Source organism: Moschus berezovskii, chromosome 2 (genome assembly GCF_049115385.1).
Source record: "Moschus berezovskii isolate FMDL1 chromosome 2, NW_MosBer_1.0, whole genome shotgun sequence".
Taxonomy (NCBI): Eukaryota; Metazoa; Chordata; class Mammalia; order Artiodactyla; family Moschidae; genus Moschus; species Moschus berezovskii.
This window is the reverse complement of record NC_142461.1, coordinates 40,274,307-40,293,089: the sequence shown is the minus strand read 5'-3', so window position 1 is coordinate 40,293,089 and position 18,783 is coordinate 40,274,307. Positions and strand designations below refer to the sequence as shown.

At 42.7% G+C, this 18,783-nt stretch overlaps 1 protein-coding gene across 3 annotated transcripts in view; it reads right to left on the bottom strand.

Moving 5' to 3' along the window:
* PLEKHM3 (pleckstrin homology domain containing M3) overlaps nucleotides 1–18,783 on the bottom strand; it is a 218,623-nt gene that overhangs the window by 121,815 nt on the left and 78,025 nt on the right. For all 3 annotated transcript variants that reach the window (XM_088827991.1, XM_055397162.2, XM_088827983.1), the window contains exon 4: nucleotides 12,663–12,808. In XM_088827991.1, coding sequence (XP_088684117.1) covers nucleotides 12,663–12,808 — 146 coding nt within the window. The remainder of the gene's footprint in view (nucleotides 1–12,662; nucleotides 12,809–18,783) is intronic.

The window sequence follows — 18,783 nt, the reverse complement described above, 5'->3', positions numbered from 1 at the left end:
TGGTTTGGGGGAGTCTTTACATACCAATTCACTGATACGAGGACATGGACCTCTCCACAAAGTTTCCACTGGAACCTCTCTATTACTGGGAGTAAGGCTGGAATTCAGCATAAACAGAACAAACAACTTTGCTCATCAACAAAACTCAAAATCCACTGTTCCCACTCTAGAAGAGTATTGATGAATAATAAACAGATATGCTCCCTAACCTCCTGGGATTCACTGTTGAGTAAAACAGACCAATAATTAAAACAAAAATATACATGTAGCACATAGCCAGTCATCCACCAAAACGGAACATGGATGAAGTCCACTGGGAGCTTGAAGGAGGGAGACGTCAACCATGCTGGGGAGAAGGGAGCTAGAAGCCAGGGCAGGCCTGGCAAAGGTGACACTGGCTCAACGTCTAGAAAGATAGAAATGCACTAGGTGGGTAAGGACAGGACAACAAGCAGATACAACCATGAACTCAATCAATCTGTACATGTGCGAACTAAGTTAAAGTGAAAGTCGCTCAGTTGTGTCCGACGCTTTGCAACCCCATGGACTTTACAGTCCATGGAATTCTCCAGGCTAGAATACTGCAGTGGGTAGCCTTTCCCTTCTCCAAAGAATTTTCCCAACCCAGGGATCAAACCCAGGTCTCCTGCATTGCAGGTGGATTCTTTACCAGTTGAGCCACCAGAGAAGCTCAAGAATACTGGAGTGGGTAGCCCATCCCTTCTCCAGTGGATCTTCCCGACCCAGGAATCAAACCAGGGTCTCCTGCATTGCAGGCGGATTCTTTACTAGCTGAGTTACTAGGGAAGCCCAGTAACTAAACGTATGGTTATTATATGTTGATTAAAACACGTGTTTATGAAATTCACTATTACCATGTTCTTTATTATAAAGCTCATATGTAATTATAGAGGTGCAAAATAAAAGCATCAATGCTTTTTTCTAATAAAAGTCATTTTCCCCATAGAAGCAATTATTTTTGAGGTGCCTGTTCTGTTGCGTGGTCCTTTGGGATCCTGCAGAGTTAAAGAGTCAGAGAAGATAACAGTCTCTGCAGCTGGTGCTCACAGAGCAGCACCGAGAATCAGCCAAAACCCTGGACTGTGTGATCAGACTGGAAAGAGCAGCTGACAGGGCTAAATAATGCCTCATTTTGAGGTCTGGAGACACAGGTACATCCATGGCAGACACCAGAGCAGGTGTCTGGCCACTCAGAGGAGACCACAATGGGCAGGTTCCTGCCCTCACATAGCTCACCGTCCAGCAGGGAAAGATAGAACCGGGTTCAAATGTTTTGTTTATAATGGTTAAATATTTGCTATATTTAAAATTTTTAAATGAGGAAAAAACGGATGGTGTTTTGGAAAATGAAGTACAATCCACTTGAAACTGTTGCTGAAGAATGATGTATTGTACAATTCAATTAGTCTTTCTGGCTCTATTGAGCAGTGTTTATACTGAGCCAGGGCCCTGCTGAATTAGGTTAACAATGCTACCTTTTAGTAGGTGAACAGAAGGACAAAGGGCACTGGCCAGTCTCCCAGGCCTTAAAAGGCTTCTCTCTTCAGGTGGTACTTAAGCCCGAGTGGGGAAAAAAAAAGCCTTCTACAGAGACAGTAAAAGCAGTGAGACAAATGGGATGGCAGCTACTGACATCAGCATCATACACTGAAATCACTAGAAACAAAAACAGAGCTAGTCTCAAGAAAGTCTAAGGCCTGTTTCCCGAAGTTACTAGATAGTATGGCAAATACAGAGTATACTATGACCCCGGCTGCCTGAGAATGTGAACAAATAAAGCCCTGCCATGCTGAGTTGTTTTTGGCTGCAAAGCACACGCTCATTTTTTGAGAACCAACCACTTACATGGGTGACGGAATTTGGGAGAGGAGTCAAAATTGTATATGAAATGCTATTTTTGCAAAATAGGAAATCGGTGGGGATACAGTGATCGAAGTTCGAAAATATCCTCTATTCTGGTATAAGCACTCTACTTTCAAATTCAACTGTAATTAAAAAGCTTTTCTAAAAATATATAGTTACTTATGGAAGGAAGCCAATGATATTCTTAAGTGACGAAGTTTATGTGAGAGAAAGTTTCTTTCTCGTTAATAGAACCATTTCACGAGCTATAAGGGAACACTAAATATATTCTACTTAAGAGCCAAGAGCTACTGTCCTACTTCTTGCCTACCAAATTACGAAAAACATCAAAAACCCGAGTGCTGTTTCTGATATGAAAACTCAGCTCATAGGTACAAAAGGATAAGCCCAGTATTCCTTACTTTAAAAAAAAAAAATGAATGGCTTAGGTTGGCATTCTTTTCCATGATCCTACTCCAGTTAGATTAGAAGCAATTTTTACAGGGTTGACAGTTCGTTTTTCCAACCTATTGGCCTGTTAGTAGCTTACTAAACAATATTTATTAATGATATTAGTATTAATATTAACTAATTAATATTAATACACCAGTTTCTTTTCATAGATAATTTAACTTTAGAATAGCTTAAGCTGTAAGAACTTCCTTCTGTGACTGGTTTTGTTGCAGTTTGTGAACTGGTTCTCTCTTCACCTGGAAATTCCCACGGATAGAGGAGACCTGGTAGGCTACAGTCCATGGGGTCGCAAAAAGTCGGACATGGCTGAGCGACTAACACTTTTTCTCTACACACCTGCAGTCAACATGATCTGAGAGAGGTGAGGAGGAGCAGGGCCAGGTAGAAGCAGGTCTCCTCCCCATCTCATACTCAGGAGGAGTTGGAGAAAACAGCACAGTTCAGGTTATAATTATCCATAAATCAGTAAAGACAAATCTGCTAGATACACATATGTATTTATAAATAAGCATATTTGTCACTTGATTTTAACAAGCTAACAGATTTTAGTATAATACATCTTTTGTTATGCTGGTGACAGGTACCTCTGAAAATAAAAATTCTCAAATGTCATTCAGGTTTCTGTAATTCTGAGAGGTTCTGAAATGGTGTCCTGGTATGTTCCCCCACAAAAACAGTTCTGAGTAATAATGTGATGGGGCAAACGCAATGTGGTGACCAATGATAGCAATTTGGAGAGGAGGAGAATGATGTGGTGGTGGTGGTGAGAATTTTCAGTCAGTCAGTTCAGTTCAGTCGCTCAGTCGTGACCAACTCTTTGCGACCCCATGAATCACAGCACGCCAGGCCTCCCTGTCCATCACCAACTCCCGGAATTCACTCAAACTCATGTCCATTGAGTCAGTGATGCCATCCAGCCATCTCATTCTCTGTCATCCCCGGTCTCCTCCCGCCCCCAATCCCTCCCAGCATCAGAGTCTTTTCCAGTGAGTCAACTCGTCCCATGAGGTGGCCAAAGTATTGCAGTTTCAGTTTTAGCATCAGTCCTTCCAATGAACACCCAGGACTGATCTCCTTTAGAATGGACTGGTTGGATCTCCTTGCAGTCCAAGGGACTCTCAAGAGTCTTCTCCAGCACCACACTTCAAAAGCATCAATTCTTCGGTGCTCAGCTTTCTTCACAGTCCAACTCTCACATCTATACATGACCACGGGAAAAACCATAGTCTTGACTAGATGGACCTTGGTTGGCAAAGTAATGTCTCTGCTTTTTAATCTGCTATCTAGGTTGGTCATAACTTTCCTTCCAAGGAGTAAGCGTCTTTTAATTTCATGGCTACAATCAGCATCTGCAGTGATTTTGGAGCCCAAAAAAATAAAGTCTGACACTATTTCCACTGTTTCTCCATCTATTTCCCATGAAGTGATGGGACCAGATGCCATGATCTTTGTTTTCTGAATGTTGAGCTTCAAGCCAACCTTTTCACTCTCTTCTTTCACTTTCATCAAGAGGCCTTTGAGTTCCTCTTCACTTTCTGCCATAAGGGTGGTGCTATCTGCATATCTGAGGTTATTGATATTTCTCCCGGCAATCTTGATTCCAGCTTGTGTTTCTTCTAGCCCAGCGTTCCTCATGATATACTCTGCCTATAAGTTAAATAAGCAGGGTGACAATATATAGCCTTGACGAACTCCTTTTCCTATTTGGAACCAGTCTGTTGTTCCATGTTCAGTTCTAACTGTTGCTTCCTGACCTGCATACAGGTTTCTCAAGAGGCAGGTCAGGCGGTCTGGGATTCCCATCTCTTTCAGAATGTTCCACAGTTTATTGTGATCCACACAGTCAAAGGCTTTGGCATAGTCAATGAAGCAGAAATAGATGTTTTTCTGGAACTCTCTTGCTTTCTCCATGATCCAGCAGATGTTGGCAATTTGATCTCTGGTTCCTCTGCCTTTTCTAAAACCTGCTTGAACATCTGGGGGTTCACGGTTCACATATTGCTGAAGCCTGGCTTGGAGAATTTTGAGCATGACTTTACTAGCGTGTGAGATGAGTGCAATTGTGTGGTAGTTTGAGCATTCTTTGGCATTGCCTTTCTTTGGGATTGGAATGAAAACTGACCTTTTCCAGTCCTGTGGCCACTGCTGAGTTTTCCAAATCTGCTGACATATTGAGAGCAGCACTTTCACAGCATCATCTTTCAGGATTTGAAATAGCGCAATTGGAATTCCATCACCTCCACTAGCTTTGTTCATAGTGATGCTTTCTAAGGCCCACTTGACTTCACATTTCAAGATGTCTGGCTCCAGGTGAGTGATCACGCCATCATGATTATCTTAGTCGTGAAGATCTTTTTTGTACAGTTCTTCTGTGTATTCTTGCCACCTCTTCTTAATATTTTCTGCCTCTGTTAGGTCCATACCATTTCTGTCCTTTATCGAGCCCATGTTTGCATGAAATGTTCCCTTGGAATCTCTAATTTTCTTGAAGAGATCTCTTGTTTTTCCTATTCTGTTGTTTTCCTCTATTTCTTCACATTGATTGCTGAGGAAGGCTTTCTTATCACTCCTTGCTACTCTTTGGAACTCTGCATTCAGATGCTTATATCTTTCCTTTTCTCCTTTGCTTTTCGCTTCTCTTCTTTTCACAGCTATTTGTAAGGCCTGCTCAGACAGCCATTTTGCTTTTTTGCATTTCTTTTTCATGTGGATGGTCTTGTTCCCTGTCTCCTGTACAATGTCACGAACCTCTGTCCATAGTTCATCAGGCACTCTACCTATCAGATCTAGTCCCTTAAATCTATTTCTTACTTCCACTGTATAATCATAAGGGATTTGATTCAGGTCATATCTGAATGGTCTAGTGGTTTTCCCTACTTTCTTCAATTTAAGTCTGAATTTGGCAATAAGGAGTTCATGACCTGATCCACAGTCAGCTCCTGGTCTTGTTTTTGCTAACTATATACAGCTTCTCCATCTGTGGCTGCAAAGAATATAATCAATCTGATTTCGGTGTTGACCATCTGGTGATGTCCATGTGTAGAGTCTTCTCTTGTGTTGTTGGAGGAGGGTGTTTGCTATGACCAGTGTGTTCTCTTGGTAAAACTCTATTAGCCTTTGCCCTGCTTCATTTCGTGCTCCAAGGCCAAATTTGCCTGTTACTCCAGGTGTTTCTTGATTTCCTACTTTTGCATTCCAGTCCCCTATAATGAAAAGGACATCTTTTTTGGGTGTTAGTTCTAAAAGTTCTTATAGGTCTTCACAGAACTGTTCAACTTCGGCTTCTTCAGCATTACTGGTTGGTGAGGATTTTAGTTTTTGTTAAAGGAGGAAAATGGATCAGAGTAAAATGGATGAGAACATAATCTTAGAATAACAAGAATGGGTACAGATAAAATAGACTGAGTGCCAAAGAACTGAAGTTTTCGAACTGTGGTGCTGGAGAAGACTCTTGAGAGTCCCTTGGACAGCAAGGAGATCAAACCAGTCCATCTTAAAGGAAGTCAACCCTGAATATGATGTTGAAGCTCCAATACTTTGGCCACCTGATGCGAATACCTGACTCATTAGAAAAGACCCTGATGCTGGGAAAGACTGAAGGCAGGAGGAGAAGCAGATGATAGAGGACAAGACAGTTGGATGGCATCACTGACTCAATGGACATGAGTTTGAGCAAACTCTGGGAGATGGTGAAGGACAGGGAAGCCTGGCATGCTGCAGTCCATGGGGTCTCAAAGAGTCAGACACAACAAAGCAACTGAACAACAGATAATCTAGTTCAGTTTTTCCTTAACCTGTGTCCCAAGGAATACCAGTCATATAGAAAAGATCCTCTGAGGTCCAACAAAAAATATGCCACATGCTACATTCTTCTCTTGATGATTCAAAGTGCAGCGTGTTAGCATATTAAAACTCTGGGACATGGAGTACTAGAGAAAACCTGCTGAACCCAGCCACTTTCCAACCAATCTGGCTACAGACAGGGCAGCTGGTTAATATCATGCAGACTGTAGTGAGGGGTAGAGGGTGGTGAGAAATGAAAGTCAGCCGAGGTTCCCCTCATCATCTGGAGGAAGGCACCTCTTTCTCTACCGTTACCTGCACTTAATAGAAAATTGAGTCCAGAGAACTTAAATGACTTTTCTGTGGTCAGCCCATGGTAGATCTCGAGCCAAAACTCAGATGTGGGAATACACTGCTCTGTGCTTCTTAGCACTGTTTACGTTCACAGTTCTTTTTTAAATAATTCCACCAACAACTGTCTGTTCATCACTCTTTAAAAGAGGAGATCCCAGTTCCTGTTCTGTCGCTGTCTCCTCCCCAGTCAAATAGAAAGCAAGTGGGCTACCAATGGAGATGAACCATAATTTAAGGATGCAGTACACTGGTGTGTGGGGTTCCATTCGTCTTTAAAACAAAACTAAAGTCCAATAACACTTCATTTATCTAGAAGTCACTTATTTGAACATTTGTTTACTGTCTTTTTTTATCACCTGAAATTCATGATGCAGAACATACTTCCTAACGCCTAGAACGGTGAGCATAGTTAGTAAGTGTTCAGTAAACACTTGCTGAACAAATGAATGAGTACTTTACAGGGCTCTGGCCTTGACTCTGAACCACACACTTCTATCAGTTTGATTATTTGTTTCTAAGTTCACAACATATTTAGAATTAATAAAGTGAGGAAAGGGGAAGGACAGCTAGAGACAGCACAGTGACAGCTGACATTCTGGTACTAAGGGAAGGAGGCACCTGCAAGGAAATACTAAAGTGTAGCCTACCACCCGATGGAGAGCAATTTGGCAACATCTATCAAACTCACAGGTGTACATACTACATCTAGGAAGTTACCTACAGAGAGTCCCATTCATGAATCAAAGAACTTACATTCGAAATAATGTATAAAGTTATTCACAGAAGCACTGTCATATTAGAAAGACTGAGAAAACCTTAACGCTGATCAAAAGAAGTTGGAAAATTGGTGTGTTAAATTCATGATGGGATATGGAATGGCTATTACTTTGGCAACCAAGGTCCGTCTAGTCAAGGCAATGGTTTTTCCCATGGTCATGTATGGATATGAGAGTTGGACTGTGAAGAAAGCTGATCGCCGAAGAATCGATGCTTTTGAACTGTGGTGTTGGAGAAGACTTTTGAGAGTCCCTTATACTGCAAGGAGATCCAACCAGTCCATTCTAAAGGAGATCAATCCTGGATGTTCATTGGAGGGACTGATGCTAAAGCTGAAACTGCAGTACTTTGGCCACCTCATGCGACGAGTTGACTCACTGGAAAAGACTCTCATGCTGGGAAAGGTTGGGGGCGGGAGGAGAAGGGGATGACGGAGAATGAGATGGCTGGATGGCATCACCGACTCTGTGGACATGAGTTTGAGTGAATTCCGGGAGTTGGTGATGGACAGGGAGGCCTGGTGTGCTGTGATTCATGGGGTCGCAGAGAGTTGGACACGACTGAGCGACTGAACTGAACTGAACTGATTTTTAAAAAGCCCAAGGAAGCGTTTTATGATCTAAATGGAACGTTTTCTAAGAGCAGCATGTACACTATGCCTATTGCCATTTCTGTGTAAAACACATGTATGTAAAATATCTCTGGAAGGAGTGATTTGGTTGCCTGTGGGAAGAACAGGGTGGGTGTGAGGGAGAGAATGGAAGGAGATTATCCATGTGTATATGTCCTCTGTACTTTTGAACCTCGAAATGTGGAAGTATATTATGTTCAGAAAAAGAAGAATAAAACTTTAGCAGTACAAGGTAATTTCCTTACAGAAAGAACAGCCTCCCATACCATGCTAAACCACACTGAAGTTATTGGTTACAAGATTTAGAACACTCATATTTATAATGATAATTCTGAGGTATTAAAAAGTTAATTTCTAGTACAAATTTTCTGAAATAGAATCTACAGAGCTATGTGAGAGTTTAAATTTATAAAATAATAAAAATAATGTAATCACATTACTAAAGATTTGGAGACTAAAGAGTAGGAGAAGGCTTCCCTAATAGTTCAGTTGGTAAAGAATCCGCCTGCAATGTGGGAGACCTGGGTTCAAACCCTGGGTTGGGAAGATCCCCTGGAGAAGGGAAAAGCTACCCACTCCAGTATTCTGGCCTGGAGAATTCCTTAACTGTATAGCCCATGGGGTTGCAAAGAGTTGGACACGACCGAGTGACTTTCACAGGACAGAAAAGATTAGAGGAGAAAAAAAATCCACCTATAATCACAGTAAAATAACCACTGATTGCTTTGGTATAAGGTTTCCTTCAAGCATTTTTCCCCATCTCTATTATGAAACATCATAGCAAAGTTTTAAGAAGATCAATTCCAACCATAACACTTCTTAGTCTTATTAAAATAGGTGCTGTGGACTAGTGGGGGAGGAATCAAGAGATCTTAAGTTTAATTACAATTTGTTCTCAAAATCTCCCAGTGACTCTGAACAAGTGGCTTTTCCCATCAGCGAGCTACTCTCCAGCTCTGCAAGGCCAGCAGAGCTTGCCTTGAATGCCTCTCAAGATGAAGAGATAGGAAATGGTTTGTGTAACATGGAAAACCCCTAGCTAAATGGAATGTGCATGTTCAGGCTAGGAAACAAAAATATTTTTTAAAAGCACAATTTAGGAAGAGTTCAGGCAAAGTTTGATTTCCTTACTACCTCTTTGTCATGCTTGATATTTTTGAAAGGGGGGAGGGTAAGAGGAAACACTATTGTCCAAAAACAATTTCATTAGAAAAAAGGCTGTAGAATTGGAGGATAGAATTTAGCTGCTAGGTAATCCTGGAGCTCAATTCAATCTGCAGGATGTACATTGGAAAACAGATGAAATCCTGCTTTAAAAATAATTAGGATTATTATTACTCTGCAGGGCAGACAAGCAAGCACTTAAGATGACAGATTTCATTCCGCTCTGCAAAACCATTTGTTCACTCTTTCAAATGGATATTCAAGCCAGTCACGTACTTGCAATTAGGGGGAGCAGGCAGCTCTAACAGAACGATGTCTGGTCTTGGAAACTGATAGGTTTGAACTGATCCTCACAATTAGGAACATTAAGTTAAATCCCAGCATTTGAGCAAAGACAGACAGACACCGGACTAAATGGAACACAGTTACTTAATGTCAGTGAGAGATGATCCAGATAAAATCGACCAGCTCTGTTCTTGATTTAAAAATCTTCCCTTGTCCGCTGAGTGCCTAGGAGGGAATGGTCTCAGAAAGGACACTTTCCTCTTGGATGAAGTGTGGTACCTAAAATCCTTATTACTTACCTGTCTTCTCAAAACCAAACCTTGTCAGTTGAAGGACTACCACCACAAAAATATCTGCTTTATAGTAAGATTATAAGCCTGAGCAATGGCTGGATTGATGATTTCAGGGGCCTTCAGCCTTCACTGCAAACAGACCTGGACCTTCTCCACTGCATGGGTTCTTAAACCACGCCTGAGTTTTTCACTTCCCTCATTCACTGCCACCTCTTCTGCTTTAGTTCCATTGATGGGCACATATTCTGAGGGCAGGTGCCACCAGCCCAAGCCCTCAGTGATCACGGGGCTGGGGCTGCCTCATACTCTACACACATCTCAGCTGTCAAAGCTCTGCTCCAAGGAGATTAAACTGTTCAAACCAAAAACTCAACTAGCGTTCTTGCCCTAGAAATAAATGTTTATCTATTACACACATGGACAATATATTTATAGCCTGTGTTCAAAGTGTCAAGTACAAGATGCAGAGGAGAGAATGACAACTCTGTGTGACAGAGAGGAGGGGAAGAATCAGGAGAGGAAAGAACGTTTAAGCTGGGTTTAGGATTTGAATGAGGGCAAGAGGGAGACAAGAGGTGTGAAATAGCCTGGCAGGACTGGGTGATGGGAAGGTGTGTGCTCTTTCTTAAGAGACTCGGGGATGGGAGGCAGTGAATGGAAGGGCTAGAAAGGCTGGGACTAGAGATCATAAATGTCTTTATGTCAGGTAAAGAGATTTAGAGTTATCTTAAATTCAATCATTGTAAAAGCTGGCATTAATTGAGCACTTATTTACATTCTAGACACTGCATTAGATGTTTTCTGTGAATTATTCATTTAAGCAAATAGCAACCTTAAGAAGTAGGGACTACCCCTACTATTACGTGTGTGTGTGCTTAGTCACTCAGTTGTGTCCAATTCTTTGCCACCCCATGGACTGTAGCCCACCAGGCTCCTCTATCTATGGGGATTCTCCAGACAAGAATACTGGAGTGGGTTGACATGCCCTTCTCCAGGGGATCTTCTTGACCCAGGGATAGATCAAATCCAGGTCTCTCGCATTGCAGGCTAATTCTTTACCATCTGAGCCACCAGGGAAATCCAATTAGATAGCTACTAAGTGACAAAGCTAAGACCTGAACCCAGGTAGTCTGGGTTCATTCTACAGATTAGGAAATGGAAGCTCAGGAAAGTTCAAGTTATTTGCCTCAACCAGTCAAGCACCTAATTAGAGGTAGAGAGAGGATTTTGATAAAGGCCTGTTGTACAAAAGTTCCTGCTATTAACCCCTGCTGCTGCTGCTAAGTCGCTTCAGTCGTATCCGATTCTGTGCGACCCCATAGACGGCAGCCAACCAGGATCCGCCGTCCCTGGGATTCTCCAGGCAAGAACACTGGAGTGGGTTGCCATTTCCTTCTCCAATGTGTGAGAGTGAAAAGTGAAAGTGAAGTCGCTCAGTCGTGTCCGACTAGTAGCTACCCCATGGACTGCAGCCCACCAGGCTCCTCGGTCCATGCGATTTTCTAGGCAAGAGTACTGGAGTGGCTTGCCATTGCCTTCTCCAGCTATTAACCCCTAAGTAAGTGCAATTCCAGAGATTCACACATGTATGGGGGTGGCACAGGGAAAAATTCTTGTTGTTTAGTTGCTAAGTTGTGTCCAACTCTTTGCAACCCCATGGACTGTCTAGGCTCCTCTGTCCATGGAATTCTCCAGGAAAGAATACTGGAGTGGGTTGTCATTTCTTCCTCCAGAGGATCTTCCCAACCCAGGGATCAAACCTGCATCGACTGCACTGCAGACAGATTCTTTGCCACCGGGACTCTTCACCACCAGGGAAGCCCATGGGGGGAACTTAGTAAGGACAGATACAGATGTAGGCAGACTTGTAGGTATTCAGATACAGATGTAGGCAGACTTGTAGGTATTCGTATTCAAATCTCCTAGCTTCAGTGTCTCCTGAAGTAGGAGGCATATGCGGAGAAGGACTCCTCAGTGAGGAGGCAGATTAAAGACATGTGGATGATTACTGGGCACAACAGGAGCTGCCCAGGGATGCAGAAAAGGATCCAAGCTGACTGGCCAATCACAGTGGTCAGTTTCAGTTTAGACTTCAAAGATGATAGGTAGGTATCAGCTACACGTTCCATTCCCGCCCACATTGCTCCGGGGCAATACCGTTACAATGAAAGCAAGCCTCAGACATCTGTTAGCAAGGAGGTATAAAATCCATCATACAGCCTGTTTTTGTGTGTAGCACACTGCATGGAAGGTTCGTTCAAGGCAGACATGACAATATTCTGGAAGAAGAATGAGGAAAGCTTCTAGTCAGATCAGGTAACAGAATTCTCTATTGGGTCCCCAGACCCAGGACCACACAAAAAATAAATAAATATCCTAAACCTAGAGTATGACTCCATTGGGGGTTAGATTCCTTGACTTGCCAAATTTGATTTATGCGATTTGGTTTACACAAGGGTAGACATGCTGTGCAATGGAGCTAACCAGTTCACAGGTCTAAAGGATGACTAGGTTGAAAACCACAGTTGAAATAAATGCCACCAGGCAATTAAATCTGCAGGTCTCGTCTCACTTTCAGTAGCAAAACTGGAGATGGAGATAAATGTAGAAATTATCAGCCTATGATTTCCAGCCTAGAAGGGAGGGAAATAATGCAATGGTGGTTTAGTCACTCAGTTGTGTCTGACTTTTTTTGTGACACCATGGACTGTAGCCCACCAGGGTCCTCTGTCCATGGGATTTCCTAAGCAAGAATACTGAAGTGGGTTGCCATTTCCTTCTCTAGGGGATCTTCCTGACCCAGGAATTGAACCTGGGTCTCCTGCATTGCAGGTAGATTCCTCAATGACTGAAACACAAGGGAAGCCCCAAATAATGCAATAGAAACAGTATAGAGTGGGAAAAGAGCATAAGGTTGTAGCTTTTATGAGATGACCTTAATCAGGTCTGCCTCAAAGTCTCATTCTCTTTAGAATCCACATGACAACAAGTAAAAAGCAAAATCACTATTATGCAATGAACCCAGGTTCAGCACCCACCTTATATTTTGAAGTGTCCCAGTTGTGGACTATGCGGGCCGGGATCAGGAAGCTGTCGTCCACGTGGCAGTTGCTGCAGTAATACCACCCGCTGTAGTTGCACACCTTGGCTTTCCCGTTGGAAAGGCCTATGGATCGCTGGCATCCTGTTGAAGGCAGAAGAAAAGTCCGTGATTGCTATACTTCTTTAACACAGTAGAATGAAGTTACTCAATCCTCAAGAGAAACAAAAGTCAACGACAGGAAAGAAATTGCAGAGAATACATATACAGACACGTCCCCTTCTTCCGCCTGCAATGCAGGAGATGTGGGTTTGATCCCTGGGTCAGAAGATCCCCTGAAGGAAATGGCCACCTACTCTAGTATTCTTGCCTGGGAAATCCCATGCACAGAGGGGCCTGGTGGGCTGCAGTCCATGGGGTGGCAAAAGGTCGGACACGACTGTGTGACTGAGCATGCACGCCTCCTTCCTAACCTGGCAGCTTCCCCCCTTTCGCCTCCTGGGGGACTGCTGATACTGGTACATTTCTGATCTCTTCTGATTCCACTTCCTCTGCATAGCAGCCAGAGACTGTCTCTCTACAACCAACGCCTTTTCATCTCCTCTCTTCCTCCTCAGAAATCCTACGTCCACCAGGCACTTGGCTGAGGGCTTCTCATATAGGATCTTATTTAACCCATGCAACAACTCTATGAGGAAGATATTATCAGCTCTTTTTTACAGATGAATAAACTGAGGTTTATTTATCCAGGTGAAGTATTTTGTCTTGAGGTCACCCAGCCAGTCTGGGCTTCCCTTGTGACTCAGATGGTAAAGAATCTGCCTGCAATGTGGGAGACCTGTGTTCAATCCCTGGGTTGAGAAGATCCCCTGAAGAAGGGAATGGCAACCCACTCCAGTGTTCTTGTCTGGAGAATCCCAGGGACAGAGGAGCCTGGTGGGCTGCCGTCTCTGGGGTTGCACAGAGTCGGACACGACGGACGCGACTTAGCAGCAGCAACAGCAGGAGGAACTACATTCTATTATTGATAACAGAAATTGTGTTACAATCAACCCAAAGGACAACATCCAGAACAGGTCATCAGGATTATATAAACAGCATCACTTTTCTGACTGCCTTATCTACAGATTTCATTTCAGAAACCCTTCCTCATGGCCCATTTCATGGCTGGATGCCAAGAACTATATTGATCAAAGAAATATCATATTAAGCCTATTTCATAAAATGGGTACAAAATGAAAGTGTTAGTTGCTCAGTCACACCCAACTCTGCAACCTACCTAGCCCACCAGGCTATGTAGCCCTCTGTCCATGGAATTCTCCAGGCAAGAATACTGGTGTGGGTAGCCATTCCCTCCTCCAGGGGATCTTCCTGACCCAGTCAGAGAACCTGGGTCTCCCACATTGCAAGTAGATTCTTTACCATCTGAACCATCAGGAAAGCATAGATTACTCTTAATAATAATAGTAATAATAATATAATCAGAGTTGCTCCCCATTTCCACTAGAAAGAGCTCAAACATGTTTGACAACCTAAGAGGATACTTACTCTCATGAATTAATGAATGAAAGTATCAGAAAATTCTAGAGCTTTCATGTTCATCACAAATAAAATGACATCAAGCAGGTCCACAAAGTACCCTCTAGAAAGAGAACTAGATCCCACTGTTTTTGAATACAAGAGATATTGAAAGACGGGGAGTAAATGTATTGGAATTGTGCTTCCAGAGTTTAATACTGTCTTCCTAGAATAACTACTTCTTTACGGTTGAGCAGCAACAAGATCGTAACAAGCTCCTATTTTTCAGATTGGCTGAGGACTGAGATATGCGTGAAATTGATAAGGGAAAACCAAACACACCTGCTGCTTCTGTTGGGCGTGGGAGGTGCCATCACTAGCCTCTGAACACTGGAATGGCATCTGCGGCACCCACTGGGCATGGTGCTCATTTGGCATATAGTGCATGCCTCCTTAAACTATTGTGCTTTTTGATGTGCTTGTATAGCCACAACCACACTATAAAGTGCTCAGATCTATTTTTTATCCTTAGCACTTAACACAGAGCTTTACACATGACAGACCAGCAATAAATGTTTATGTTGAAGAGACGATAAACTGCATATTATTTGGCACATAAACAGCCTCATGCATAAAAAGAGATTTTAACGTCCCAGAGCTGTTCTGGAATTGATCCTCCTAACTTTGGTGAATACCCCATGCAGATATGTTGCCCATTCCAAGAATTACACATTAAACATGGCCACATATGGGCTGTGAAATAGAGCTGAGCAGAACTTGACACATTTTAGACACTGTAGACATTCAAGCTGACTTTAACACTGAAATGACACTAAACAGAATTCAGTCTTCCCTAATGATTTAGAAAGTGAACGTGATCTTGTAGAAATTTGGGAGCACCATTATAGCTGAAACATTCACCATAAAACATTTCAAAAATAAATGTAAGTTATTTTAGCTTTTTTGCTTTTGCATGTTTGAATCTGGGATATAATAAACATCAGTAACCATTTGCTGAATGCTTTAGTAGGTCCTACCAGGCTTATTATTCTATGACTTTGAATGACTTTATTATTATCTCCTAGATGCAACCTAATACATAGGCAATATTAAAATACACAAGTGTGCTTTTTAAGAAAGCATATAGCCTACAAATGTGTATATTAACCAGGCACACAGGTTCAAAGCTTAACAGGCTGAGGGTTCAACTCAATAAGCTAAACAGCCTCAGTACTTTGCACAGGTGTCCAGGCTCATAAAAGAGAAAGAGAACATGGCTAGGCTTCATACTTGTTCTAGCTGAGACACAAGCAGCAGCACATAAACTCCTACCTCTAGTTCTTGGGTGTCTTCATTTTTATAACTTATTTAGAACCATGCTCTCCTACTTTTGATGCTGAAATCACCCTACAAAAATGGATGTAACAGAATACCTCATTCAAAATGGACATAGAAAGCCCTGAAAGAGGAGGTCTCAGGCATATGTTATTTGTGGCAGCTTACTTTATATAGCCAAGCATGAAGAAGGAAGATTTTCTCCTTGTCCGTCAACAATCCAGCCAATAAGAAGATGCCACAACCCCGCATACTCACTGTCCTCCAATGAACTTTCCTTCAACACAGCCCCTCCCAGCTTCCCCTTTCCTAATAGAATTGCTCCTCTCCACTGTTCTCCAAACTTGCTTATGGTTCACCATAGGTTGCATGTCCCAAAGCAATTCCTCTGCTATTCCCAAATAAACTCAATTTTGTTCACTAAACTCTTAACCTTTTTTGTTTTAAAAGTTGACAGCTTCTAATGACCTAGAAGGTTTCAACTTCTCCCTGTGCTTAGAAGTGTTCTGGATACATGGTGTACGGACAAGCATAAGTTTAGAGTCAGGAACCCTGGTTGCTCAGATGGGAAAGAATCTGCCAATAATGCAGGACACCCAGGTTCGCTCCCTGAGTTGCGAAGATCCCCTGAAACAGGGAATAGCTGCTCACTGGCAACCCACTCCAGGATTCTTGCCTGGGAAATCCCATAGACAGAGGAGCCTGGTGGGCTACAGTCCATAGTGTTGCAAAGAGTCAGACATGACAGAAGAAACTAACAGAGTCAGGAAGCTTGCTCTTTCCTAAGGGAACATGATGAGCCTGACCTATCAAACTCCCTAGGCTGTCTTTCCTCACCACAAAATAAAGGAGTCAGCCTAAACCTGTGGTTTGTCAAAAGTAGTGAGCATCAGTATTTTCTGGAGATGTTTGTGAAAAATGTAGTCCCTCTCAGTCCCAACCTGGCCCCAGAGATTCTGACCCTGTAAACCTGGGGTAGGGCCCAGGAACTTGCATTTCTACCCAACCAACCACCACCAGGGACAGTGGTGGGTAAAAGCTGAGGAGAGTTCCCTGATTTCTAGGTGACTGCGAAGGTCCCTCCGTGCTCAAAAATTCTGATTCTAATTAAGTGAACTGCAGAGGGAGGGCAGATTGCTAAGTGAAAAGCTCATAATTTGTCACATAGTTTACTTTCTAGGCTTCTAAATTCAACATTTCAAATTCTTAGTCAATTTTCAAACATTTACTATGTGGAAACAACAGTTCATTTTACAAGCGTTTTTTTCCAGAGCATTCACTGAGAAGCATCTTATTTGACTTAGAATTAAAACTTTTAATCTCCAAATCCAATGTATCTGTCATTGAAAGAACACAGGATAGTCAGGAAAGACTGGAGTCCAGTTAGTGGCCTGGTGTAGCTTCATTTTCCAAAAAATAACAGATACCATTTATCTGAAGAAGGATAAACAGGTTCTTCCAATTAACTGCAAGATTTCCTGCTTTAATATCCTCCTAGCAAATCACGGACTAAAACTCTCTGAAACAATTCCCCGTAACACCCTGGGATTTTACTCCATCACTATGAGGTTTTCAACCAGAGGGGGCGGGGGGATATATATTTTCTTAATAATAACTACTAGGAAAACACATTTTTTGGAGGAGGCCAAAGCTGGACTCTGACAAGGGACCTTCTGAGGAGGAAAAATAGAGCTGCAAAGCAGAGACAAAAACATAATTAACTGAAATAACTAATTAGAACTTATTTACATATTACATTTTCATGTATTTTCAAACAGGCTTTTCAACGATGTTTCTAAATTAAAAGGCATTTGTAGTAGAGAACACTCCACACGTAGGATCAAAGCAAATACATTCTTCCCCTTCTCTTTTTGAAACTTTTCAGAGGGTGTATTCAATTCATAGGAACAAAAAACTATCTTTCAAGAGAACCTACTGGCCTTTTTTTTTTTTTATTGCTTCCCACCCCACTTCAATCTTTAATGAAGACATGTTCTGAAGAACTTAGCTTCCTTCTGACACACTTTGGGAAACAAATGTCACCTTTTAACCAAAATCCTATTTGCTGCTTGTACAGCCCATTTCCCAAGGGGCCTTTCAATACAGACACCCAAAAAAGTCTGTTGCTGGGGGCTGAAGCAGAAATGTTAGCATATTTCTCCACGAGGGCACAGTCTTTCTTCTAACAAGGGTACCTAGTTAGTTCAGTTGGCTGCAGTGAGGTGTTGCTGAGGCTGAGATCTTGAGACGCCAATCAACCATCTCCCTCTACTTCCTGGCTCCCGGCTACAGCCCTCTTTGCCCCGGCTGGCAGGTGGAAAATTCACGGGCACAAGAGAAAAGTAATGAGGTCTGTGTCTGGACCCAGGTGATTCACTCGGGAGAGAACTCACCCCGTGCATTCTAAGTGGAGCCAGCCACGCTACCCTCTCCAGCTCATTTGGCAGGGGAAATCCAGGACTTTGTATTGGGAAGGAAGAAACGCCCTAACAAGAGAACAGGAACAAACAGAGAGAAGACAAGGTGCCTTTATAAAAGAGAGAAGAGAGAGGGAGTGTGCGGACGAACTTTCATTTGCTCTGTTAAAACAGAAAAAATGAAACTGGCAAGTTTCCTTCCCTCTTGTACCTGGTGCACCGAGTGAGGATGGACGGCCAGAAGAGCGGAAGCAGCCCCGTTCCCGCCTCCTCCCTCCCACCAGGTGTTCTCTGGGGGAGACAGGGAGCCATGGGAAGTGCTGGGCAAACACTGATCGAATGCCTGGAGCCTAATCAAATGCCCTAAGAATCAGATTTTCTAAAATGAAGGAAAACAATAGGACTTCCCTGGTGAGCCAGTGGTTAAGCTTCCACTGCAGGGGGCAGGGGTTTGATCCCTGGTTGGGGAACTAAGGTTCCACATGCCTCAAGGCATGGTCAGAAAATAGAAATGGGGATTTCAATGACTTGCAGTTTTACAAGAATTAGGGGGGAAAGGCATAAAGAACTTAGCTTTCCTAGTTTATGGTCTATAACCATTGGCTCATTAAGAAAACGTCAAATAAGCACTTTCAAAAAATAAGATGTCACACTCTGTATACAGTAGAAAATTCTGTTTCAAGAGCCTAGCATTAGCATAAAGCTGGGCACAGTGTTTAAACAAAGGATTGCTGGACACAGAGAAGAAGTGATTTTTTGCAAGGTAGCTTTGGTGTCCACTAAGGGAAGTTGAGGGCAAGAGAAGGGGTGACAGAGGATGAGATGGCATCACTGACCCAATGGACATAA